Source organism: Dipodomys spectabilis, unplaced genomic scaffold (genome assembly GCF_019054845.1).
Source record: "Dipodomys spectabilis isolate Male_0828 unplaced genomic scaffold, ASM1905484v1 ptg000034l, whole genome shotgun sequence".
Classification (NCBI taxonomy): Eukaryota; Metazoa; Chordata; class Mammalia; order Rodentia; family Heteromyidae; genus Dipodomys; species Dipodomys spectabilis.
This window is the reverse complement of record NW_024870711.1, coordinates 9274907-9286060: the sequence shown is the minus strand read 5'-3', so window position 1 is coordinate 9286060 and position 11154 is coordinate 9274907. Positions and strand designations below refer to the sequence as shown.

The 11154-nt window shown below is 57.4% G+C and overlaps 1 protein-coding gene across 2 annotated transcripts; it reads left to right on the top strand.

The window, feature by feature from the left end:
- Positions 1 to 574: 574 nt before the first annotated feature.
- Positions 575 to 10750, top strand: Asb10 (ankyrin repeat and SOCS box containing 10). Of its 2 annotated transcripts, XM_042677040.1 has the most exons (7): positions 575 to 1225; positions 1367 to 1810; positions 1942 to 2209; positions 5823 to 6342; positions 9887 to 10000; positions 10209 to 10394; positions 10524 to 10750. In XM_042677040.1, the coding sequence occupies exons 1-6, from the start codon at positions 946 to 948 to the stop codon at positions 10392 to 10394; spliced, it is 1812 nt and encodes a 603-aa protein (XP_042532974.1). In that variant the 5' UTR covers positions 575 to 945; the 3' UTR covers positions 10524 to 10750. The 2 variants fall into 2 exon arrangements, with proteins under 2 accessions (XP_042532974.1, XP_042532975.1); XM_042677041.1 differs by lacking the exons at positions 9887 to 10000; positions 10209 to 10394; positions 10524 to 10750 and adding an exon at positions 7700 to 8035.
- The last annotated feature ends 404 nt before the right edge of the window (positions 10751 to 11154 follow it).

Genomic DNA, 11154 nt, shown 5'->3' with positions numbered 1-11154 from the left:
AGAAGTGGTGCCATGGCTCACGTAGTAGAGCGCTCACATTGAGCTGAAGAGCTGAGGGACAGCACCCAGGCCCAGAGTTTAGGCCCCACGACCAACAAAACAACAACAACAAAAAAACCCCAAAGCATATGCTTTCTTCTCATTTTGCCTCCTATTGCCCTTGAACAAAAGCAGCTTCCTCCTTCTAATGGACCTCACTGGATAGGGCTTCCTCCTCTCCCCTCCTCCAGCTTAGACCCTGGCCTGCCATAGAGGGCAGAGATGTCACCTGGCAGATGGGGGAACAGGGCCCCTGGGACGGGCAGGCATGGCTCCTGCAGCCTGTGGGTGGAACCCTGCTCCCTTGGGCAGACATCTGTTTTCCAGAAAACCCCTAAGGACAGCTTGCAATGGGTGCCGGGCCGCGGCTCACTGCCTGGTTCAGTACTGAGTCAGTGAAGGTGCAGGACTCAAGGACAGACTTTTTTTTTTTGCCAGTCCTGGGGCTTGAACTCAGAGCCTGGGCACTGTCCCTGAACCTCTCTGTGCTCAAGGCTATCGCTCTACCACCTGAGCCACAGCGCCACTTCCCCAGGAATTGAACCTGGGGCTCCATGCATGTGAGGCCAGCACTCTACCACTGAGCCACCTTCCCAGCCGTCCTGTGTGTCCTTGGGAAAATCCCATCCCTTCTCTGGGTTATGATGGCCTGTGTCAGACCTGAGGACCAGAGACAGTGTCCACTTTGACATCACCTGGCCTGGAGGTGAAGCATGGGGTTGCGTGGCTCTCCGTGCTTCTACCTGGCCTCCTCCTGGCCTGGGAGTTTCATATGGGAACTGACTGCCGCCAGGGGTTATTTAAAGCTTCCCCTGCCCCTCCCAGACTGGCCTCTCCTGGCCAGCTCTGCCTGCCCAGTCCACCTGCAGCCTTGCCGGCTGCGCTGGCTGTCTCCCAGAAGCCGCCATGCCTAAGGGAAGGAATGTAGGGAAGGCCATGGCCCATGGGGGCCACCCTCTGGGGTGCCTTCCTTCGGTCTCTGCCTGCCACGTCTGGGGGGTCCAGTCCTGCCCAGCCCAGGCAGCCTGTCGGTCTCCGCCGCTGCCGTGCCGCGACATGGCGCTGCAGAATGCCCTCTACACAGGGGACCTGGCCAGGCTGCAGGAGCTCTTCCCGCCCCACAGCACAGCTGACCTGTTGCTGGAGAGCCGTACAGCAGAGCCTCGCTGGAGCAGCCACCAGAGGGGTGAGGGGCAGCATGTGGGGGGGGGGGGAAACTGAGGCAGAGGTGACTGTCCCAGGCTGAGTTCCCAAGGCTTGAAAAAAGAAACCCCTGGCTGATGCTTCCCACACCCCGAACACTTGGACAGCGTTCATCTTGGCCTAGGGAAGAAGTCATGTGGAGCCCAGAATAGCCTCTGCCGGGCCGCGTGGCCAGCTCAGGGACGCCAGGCCCTCGGAGTGTCCCTTCTCCTGCCCTTCTCTGCCTGTGGCCTTCGCGCCCTCCCCCCTCCCCCCGTGCTCATGAGCGGGTACCCAGAAGAGTGCGGGGGGCAGGGGGAGCCCCATGGCAACAGACACAGCCTCTGTGCCAGGCTGGTGGAGTCCAGCGGAGGGTCTGAGGAGCCCCCCGGGTCGGGCCCCGGCCCCATCGCGGTGCGCACAGCCGCAGGCCCCGCCCTCACGCTCTGGCAGGCGGTGCTGGCAGGGGACGTGGGCTCCATCGCCCGCATCCTCGCCGACTCCAGTGCTGGCCTGGCTCCCGACTCTGTCTTTGACACCAGCGATCCAGAGCGATGGAGGGACTTCCGATTCAACATCCGAGCTCTGAGTATGGGCCCAGGGTGCAGGGGGTGGGAGAGGGGCGGCTGCAGACTCAGCTCAGTCCTTGTCTTCCCTCCCGCCCTCGGGCAGCTGCAGGCCATCCCTTGAGATCTGAGGCCCTGTCCCTCTTTCCCCCAGGGCTCTGGTCTCTGACCTACGAGGAGGAACTGACCACCCCACTTCATGTGGCGGCCAGCCGAGGCTACACCGATGTCCTGCGATTGCTGCTCAGACGGAGGGCCAGACCGGACAGCGCCCCCGGGGGCCGCACCGCCCTGCACGAGGCCTGCGCTGCGGGCCACCCGGCCTGTGTCCATGTGCTGCTGGTGGCCGGAGCAGACCCCAATGCACCGGACCAGGAAGGAAAACGCCCCTTGCATCTCTGCCGAGGGGCTGGCAGCCTTGAGTAAGTACCTCGGACCCTAGGGACAGTCAGGGGCTCAGGGAGGATGTGGGCAGGTTGGGACATAGTTATTCCCCAAATGATTCCCCAACCATTGATCCGTGTGAACTCTGCAATGGCCTGGATTTAGGATGGTAGAGGGCTGTGTCAGGGGCCTAGCTTCTTTTCTTTTCTTTTCTTTTCTTTTTTTTTTTTTTTGCTGTCATGGGGCATGAACTCTGGGCCTGGGCGCTGTCCCTCAGCTCTTCAGCTCAAGGCGAGAGCTCTACCACTTGAGCCACAGCACCATTTCTGGCCTTTTCGGTGTATATGATACTGAGAAATTGAACCCAGGGCCTCAGGCATACAAGGCAAGCACTCTATCGCTGAGCCACCTTCCCAGCCTTTGTAGCCTGCCCTGGGAAAATTGTACTAACCCTTTGGAGAAGCCATATTACAGTGAATATTGGTTTGGTGGTGGTTTTGGGAGTGCTGGGATTTGAACCCGGGGCCTTACACTTGTTAGACAGTTTGCTCTACCACTAAGCCATGCCTAATCCATATTTTCCCCCCTTTTTTGCTTTTATTTTTCAAATAAGGTCATACTTTTTGCCTGCACTGGCCTCGACCTTGATCCTCCTTCATTTGCTAGGCAGGTGCTCCCCAGCTAAGACATGCCCCCTTTCCCTTTCCCTTTCCCCTTCCCTTCCCTTCCCTTCCCTTCCCTTCCCTTCCCTTCCCTTCCCTTCCCTTCCTTTGTCTTTCCTTTCCTTTCCTTTTTCTTTCCTTTTCTTTCCTTTCCTTTTCTTCCTTTGTCCAGAGGCTTGAACAAAAGACCTGGGTGTTCTTCCTGAGAGAGTGGTAGATTAGCATTCTTCCACTTGAGCCAAAGGCCCATTTTTTTGTGTGTGAAGGAAGTAGTTTACTGGAGATAAGAGTCTCACACAACGACCAGGCCCAGAGTTCAAGCCCCACGACCGACCAAAAAAAAAAAAAAAGAGTCTCACAGACTTTCCTGCCTTGACTGGCTTTAAACTACGGGCCTTAGATCTCAGTCTCCTGAGTAGCTGCGATTCTAGGCGGGAAAGCACCTGGCTCCATCAGATCTCTTTGTTTTTGTTTTTAAGCCAGCTCTGACAAGTTTTATTGAAGAAAAATTATGCACTGTTTACTTTTCTCAGTTTGTTCTGGCATGTTTCTAGTGACAGCGGAATGCCTGGATCGGTGATAGCCCGTGTGCACTCTGTAGTTATTCCCATGTGCTGTGCCCAGTTCAGTGTTGCTGCCGCTGGCATGATGGACCCCCGTTTTGGCCAGCATAGTAAAGTATTCCATTTCAGATTTCCTCAAGGCTGGGCAGTTGTTGGCGAGGCTGATCAATTGCCCTTCCCCTGCATCTTCGGAGTGCTTGAACCCCAGCATGTACTTTTCACTTTTTTTTGGGGGGGGGGGTTCTAGTTGTGAAGCCTGAACTCTGGGCCTGGGCACTGACCCTCAGCTCTTCAGCTCAAGGCTATGCTCTACCACTTGAGCCACAGCGCTACTTCTGGCTTTTTTCTTTTTGCTTATGTGGTGCTGAGGAATTGAACCCAGGGCCTCGAGCATGCAAGGCAAGCGCTCTACCACTGAGCCACCTTCCCAGCCCTACCTTTCACTTTTCATAACAAGTTGGAGCCTAGAGTTGATCCACTCCAGAGGCTTTTCTCTTTTTTTTTTGTCTTATTGGTGGGCACCAACTTCCTGCCCACTAGCGAGAAAGGCCATCAGATTCCTTAAGCCCTTGCACCTGTAACCCCAGCTACTCCGAAGGCTGGGATGTGAAGATCATGGGTGGAAAAGCCATGAGACGCCTATCTCCATTAATCAGCAAACAGCGGAAGTGGGGCGTGGCTCAAGGTAGAGCACTAACTCTGAGTGACAAAGCTTCTGAGTGGGAGCCGGAGGCCCTAAGTTCAACCCCAGTACAAAAAACATAAAAGTCATAAGCAAGGAAGTTGAGCAAGCGGGAGGCCCTGGGTTCAAACTCCAATACCACCGAAACAATGATTAGGAAATAATTTTCTTTTTTGAGCACCAGTGTGCACGTAGCTTCTACAGATGTCCACTGAGACTGGCCAGGCTGCGGCACTCACCCACATGGCCAGAGGCCACCATCTTGGACAGTACCATGGCTCCACATAAGACCACATCTTTAGCTTGGGCCATTGCTCAGCCCAGGCCTTTCTTGAGTAAAGATATGTGTATTTAAACATCTTGTAGAACATTCCAAACATACAGAACGGTAGCTTGGATATAAAATGAGCCCTTTGACCCATCCAAACCGCCCACTTCACTCCCCAAAGGCAGTCCTGTTGAGTTCAAATGATGATTGCTCAGATGTGATCTCATACGTGCTCACAACCACCATCAGGCCCAGCTATTTTTTGTTATTGTTGTTGTCAGTTGTGGGGCTTGAACTCAGGGCTTAGGCATTGTCCCTGAGCTCTTCAGCCAAAGGCAAGCTCTCTACCACTTGACCCACAGCACCACTTCCGGTTTTCCGGTGGTTAATTGGAGATAAGAGTCTCTTGGACGTTCCTGCCCAGGCTGGCTTTGAACCTCAATCCTCAGATCTCACCTCCTGAGTGGCTGAGATGACAGGTGTGAGCCACCGGCACCCAGCCCAGCTTTTATTAATTACTCTCATTCGACATATAAAGAACCCGGCTCACAGAGGAGATTCCTAACTCCTGTCTGTCCCCAGGGCCATCTTGGAGCCAGTCTATGGGTTAATTTTGGTTTTTTCCTTCCTTGTCCTATGGTCCCATCTGCATTTGTGCCTGCTGGTAAGTTCTCCACAAAACTCGGCACACAAAACTTTCAAACTACCCAGCTGCCCCTGACCCCAAATGCCAGCTCCATGCGCCCTTGGAGCCTGGGGGCTGTGTGATGTGAGCGTTCTCAGCCATGCTGCAGCAGTAGGGGAAGATGGTCCGTGTGACTTTAACCCCATGGGGAGTCAGTGGATGGTCCCTGCAGGAAGTGTGAGTGTGTGCGTGTGCATGCGCATGCGCTTGCGCTGGTAGTAGGACTTGAACTAAGGGTCTCATCTTCTTCTGGCTTAGCTTTTTCACTCAAAGCAGTTAGTTGCTCTACCATTTGAGCCAGAACTGCACTTTTGGCTTTTTGCTGGTAATTGGAGATAAGAGTCTCTTGGACTAGTTTTCCTGAGCTGGCTTCCTACCTCAGTCCTCAGATCTCAGCCTCCTGAGTAGCTAGGATTATAGGTGTGAGCCACTGGCACCTAGCTAGTAGGTGGGTATTACAAAGGCCACGGGACGGCGGCGGGGGGGGGGGGGGGGCACATGGTAGCCGATACCTATAGTCCCAACACTCTGGAGATTGAGGCAAGAGGATCCCTTGAGTCTAAGAGTTCAAGACCAGTCTAGGCAACACAGTAATATCCTATCTCTAAAAAAGAAAAGAGGAAAAAGGACTACCGATCTTGCAGAATGTGGCTTGGAGGGCAGCGGCTGGCAGGAAAGGTAGGCGAGGGCTGCAAAGCAGAGGCCACCCAGAGCCCCCTGCCACGTTTGCTGTGCTCAGGAGTGCCAGGGTTCATGCCCACTCTCCTTCCCCCACCGTCTCCCCTGTCTAGGTGCGTGGAGCTGCTCTTGAAGTTTGGGGCGCGAGTGAATGGGCAGACTGAGGATGAAAAAGAGACAGCCCTGCATGTGGCCGCACGGCTTGGCCATGTGGAAATGGCGGCCCTGCTTCTGAGACGGGGTGCGTGTCCCGATGCCCGCAATGCCGAGGGCTGGACGCCGCTGCTGGCTGCCTGCGACGCCCGCGGCCAGTCCCCCGCCGAGGCCGAGGCCAGCGCCGCGCGCTGCTTCCAGCTGTGCAGCTTGCTGCTCTCCGCTGGCGCCGACGCAGATGCTGCCGACCAGGACAAGCTGAGGCCCCTGCACCTGGCCTGCCGCCGGGGCCATTCGGCCGTTGTGGAGTTGCTCCTGTCCCACGGTGTCAGTGCCAACGCCATGGACTATGGAGGACACACCGCCCTGCACTGTGCCCTGCAGGGCCCAGCGGCCGCCCTGGCCCAGAGCCCTGAGCACATGGTGCGAGCTCTGCTCAACCACGGCGCCGTCAGGGTGTGGCCCGGGGCCCTCCCCAAGGTACGGGCACTGGGGGGGGGGGGGCGCGGGCAGGACCGCTAGGGTGAGGGGATGGGCCTCGGCCGGTGCTTGGGCTCTCTCAGCAACGCAGTCCTGGGACATGTGGTTACATAGACCAATTCTTCTTGCCTTTCTATAGTCAGTGAGCAAAAGCCAGATAGAGGTAAAGAATGGGACACGGTGGCCCACACCTGTCATCCTGGCTACTCTGGAGGCTGACCTCTGAGGACTGGAGTTAGAAGCGAGCTTGGGCAGGAAAGTCCAGGAGACTCTTATCTCCAATTAATTACCATTTGATTGTGGTTGTGGCTCAAGTGTTAGATTGCTAGCTACCCTTGAGCAAAAAAAACTCAAGGGAAGCACCCAGCCCCTGAGTTCAAGCCCCAGGAACTGGCACAAGGAAAAAGAAGAGAAAGCATTTGAGAAGCCAGCACCTGTAGCTCATGCCTGTAATCCTAGCTGCTCAGGAGGCTAAGACCTGAGGATCGCGGTTCAAAACCAGCCCAGGCAGGAAAGTCTGAGAGACTCCTATCTCTAATAAACCACTCAGAAAACCAGAAATGGTGCTGTGGCTCAAGTGGTAGAGCACTCGCCTTGAGCCGAAAAGCTGAGGGACAGCGCTCAGGCCCAGAGTCCAAGCCCCATGACTAACCCCCCCCCCCCAAAAAAAAGCATTTGAGGAGCTGTCTAGCAGCGGGGTCAGCTGAGTGGAGGCCACGGGGGGACAGGTGCAAGGCTCCCCAGGGACAGAAGGTGAGCCTGCTCCCCCATGCTCGGGGGTCCTTAAGTGGTGGTGGGAGAGCAGCCCTGCTTTCTGAGCGCTGGCAGGTGCTTCCCCTCACAGGCACGGGCCCTGCCCGGCCTGGGAAAACACCTTCCATGGGTATTTTTCAGATTTGATCTAAAATTTCCCTAAAGCGAGTTCAACATGAGGAGCTGGGCTAGGGTGCTCTGTGGCATGGGTGGGCCTAGAAGGGGCATCATGGAGGCCTCTGGGTGGTGGGGGATGCGGGGAAGAGGGGTCTCTTCTCAGAGGGGAGGGATCAGCATGGTTGGCCTTCTGGGAGTGTGCAGGTGAGGACAGGTCCCCTCCAGCCCAGCCTTGCCCCTCCAGGGCCCACGCCGCTGTCTTTGTCCTCCCCTTAGCCCACAAACCTAGAAGCATCTGTCTAGATTCCTAAGCAAGACCAAATAATTAAACAGCCCGAGAGTTCGGCAGATTGGTCTCCCCTTTGGGAAAATACAAGAAAATCAACAATTAACACTAATTAATCTCCTATTAACACCAGATAATTAGGAGACGAGCAATTCCCTGTAATCTGACGGCAGCTCTGACAGCTAATGATTTCCCCACCAGGCGGGGCCGAGGAGGACTTGGCACAGCAAATGACACCGGCCCTCCAGCCCCGCCCCGCCCTGCTGTCCGCCCCGCCCCTCCGCCTGCCGAGCAGAGGGGCCCAGTTGTCCCCACTCCACAATCTGCAGCCCCTCCCGTCCGGGCTGGCGTCCCTGCAGGGAGGGCTCTGAGCCCCGTCTGTGGGACAGTCAGCTCTGCCAGGCACCAGGAGCCACCAGACTGCATCCGGCACTCAAGAGACCTGGAGAGCCACAATTGACTCACACCTGGAGGCTGAAATCTGAGGATCAAAGTTCAAAGCCAGCCCAGGCAGGAAAGTCTATGAGACTTATCTCCAATTAAGCAGCAAAAAGCTAGAAATGGAGCTATGGCTCAATTGGTAGAGCACCAGCCTTGAGCCAAATAACTGAGGGACGGTGGACCAGATTCTCAGTTCAAGCCCCCCTACTAGCAAGGGGGGGGAGGGGAAGAGAGGGCATGCAAGAGCTGGATTGAGGTCTGGCTTTGACACTTACTCATGTGACTATAAACAAGTTACTGGAACGCTTTGTACCCCATGTTCCCCTTCCTCCTCTGGCTGCCTCGGAGGGGGCGTGGTGGTAGAGGGAGAGGGGGCAGAGTGCAGGTACGCCGGGTAACTCCCAGCAGGCACGCTCCCAGCCTGTCTCCTCACCAGAGAACTAACAGCTTCCTGCCTCCAGTGCTAGTGTGAGAAATGGAGGCGACACGTGCGGCGTATAATTACACCCTGTCCAGGGTGTAACCTACACACTGTGCTCTAAACCTGTTGCAAGTATTTGGAAGCAGTGTGCACAGGTGTTTGCTAAGCTGTTAAGCATCCTCTCCGGCTAAGAACTCATTAGACATGAAAGAGGGCAAGGTGGAGTGGAAGAGCTCCAGTGTGGGCTGCTGTAGCTCCAGGCAGGATGGAGTAGCCAGGAGGGCTTCCTGGAGGAGGTGAGACAGGATCAGCTGTTCTTGGGTAGAGGAAGGAGGAAGCAGCAGGCAGCATGCTGGGTAAACCCGTATTCTTTCTGAGCTCTGGGGGGAGTGAGGCAGAGGCCTGCTCCAGGCAGTGAGCACTGCTAAGAGGCAGGGTGAGAGGAGAAGAGGGACCACGCATGGAAAAACGCTTGTTCCTGGCCCCAAACAAGGGCTGGCCTTCCACCTGTTCACACTACCCACTGGCATGCACACAGAGGGAGAGATTTTCAAGCTTCTAATGTATGCAATTGGGGGCGGGGATACGTGTAGGGGTGTTACTGTGGAGCCCAGACTTAGCTGCTGTGAGACCCGTACAAATGCCTGTCAAGATCCAATAAGAGATAGTTCATACTGCCTAGAAATGCAGATTAAGAGTTTATGCATGCCAGGCGCCTAAGGGCTGTAATCCTAACTACTCAGGACACTGAGATCTGAGGATGTGGTTCGAAGCTAGCACAGGCAGAAAAGTCCCCATGAGACTCTTATCGCCAATAAACCACTCAAAAACTAAAAGTGTTGCTGTGGCTCAAGTGGTAGAACACTAGCCCTGAGCAAAGAGGCTCAAGGACAGTATCTGGGCCCTGAGTTCAAGCCCCCAACCAACTCACACACAGACATACACAAAGAACTCATGCATGAAAAATGCTAAGTATCTGCCCTGAGCTGCACACTGTAGAAAAGTTAGCTGTGTGTGAGTTTCCTGCGGTGGGTGTTATAAGGAACTACAAGCTGAAAGGTGTAAACCCACAGCAACAGATTCCCTCCCACTTCTGGGGGCTGTACTTCTAAAGGACACTGTTGGCAAGGTTGGTGTCTTTCGGGAACGGGGAGGGAGGTGCTGTTCCGGGACACTTCCAGCTTCTAGTGCCTACCTGGCCTGCTTTGGCTTGTGGCACATCACTCCAGTGCTGTCCCTGAACCTTCTCTGTGTGTATCTGTGCCTGTCTTTCTAAAGAACATCTGTCCGGATGGATTAGGACTTGATGACTCACTTTGACTTGATTTCCCCTGCAGAGACCCAGTGGTCAGACGAGCATAAGTATAGTAGTGAAGGCAGGATCTCTTCTCCACCGCGCCAGCCCTGTGGGTTGGTGGGTGCCAGGCATGAGGACTCAGTGTATGGGGCAGGGAAACAGAATTGAGCCCCCCACGGGCTGCCGGGCACCCAGACCCTCTCCTTCTGGCTGTCGGTGCCTCCTCCAGGTGCTGGAGCGCTGGTGCTCTTCCCCACGGACCATCGAGGTGCTGATGAATACCTACAGCTCGGTGCAGCTGCCCCGGGAGGCGCTGGGGCTGATTCCTCCTGAAACGCTGCAGGTCAGAACCAGCTCCGCCCTAGGAGACCTGCACCCCTTCCTGGGCAGCCCCCCCCCCCCCGTCCTCCACAGAAATCCCCCCAGAGGCTTGCTCACACCCCAGAACTCCTGCATGTTCCTGGGCAGCGCCCAGTGCCCTCCAGCCTGCCCCGGTGCAGGGGCACCGCTGGGCCCAGGCTGCCCTCACCTGGAGCCCTTCTGCCCCCCAGGAGCACCGGCGTTTCTACTCCTCCCTCTTTGCCTTGGCCAGGCAGCCGCGCTCCCTGCAGCACCTGAGCCGCTGCGCGCTGCGCTCGCACCTGGAGGGCTGCCTGCCTCACGCCCTGCCTCACCTTCCCCTGCCGCCCCGCCTGCTCCGCTACCTGCAGCTGGAGTTTGAGGACGTACTCTACTAGGTGAGCCCTGGGTGTGCGGAGGGGGGGGGGGAGGGTCGGGGAGGGTCGGGGAGGAGGCAGGAGGGCTGGGGGACGGCCCTGAGCTACTCTTCTGCCCCCCAAGCCAAAAAGCCTCCGGTTCCCTTCCAGGGATGCGATGTTGCCTGCAAGCAGACACCCCGGCCTGCAGGGGGCGCTGCAGAGGTCCTGCCAGCCGGAGGTCCAGCGGGAGGGCAGCGGTGGACGCTGTCTTGAGAGGGGGACACATCAGCAGCCAGAGGGTGTGTGTGTGTGTGAGAGAGAGACAGACAGACAGAGACAGAGACAGAGACAGAGACAGAGTCCCCTCTCTGGAGCCCCCGGTGTGAATTAAAGCTCTCGAGGCTGTGTGGCTCGGTGCTGTCTCCAGTCGCCTTCCTCAGGCCGATGCTCTGTCCTGGCAGGGGAGTCAGGACAGGCTCACATCCAGCTGAGAGCACTGTCGGCAGAGGCCCGGGGGGGGGGGGGGGGCACCGGGCAGAGGTAGACGGAGCCACTGTGCAGGGGCCCTGCAGCGGGGGTGGAGGTCGAAGAGGCCGCGGCGGAGCTGCCTGGGGTCTCACCGGGGCGCGGGGCGGGGCGGGGCGCAGTGGGGCGGGGCCGGGCGGAGCGCGGCGGGGCGGGGCGCAGTGGGGCGGGGCCGGGCGGAGCGCGGCGGGGCGCAGTGGGGGCGGGGCGGGGCGCGCCGGGGCGGGGCGCAGTGGGGGGGCGGCGGGGCGGGGCGGGGTCGGGCGGGGCCGGG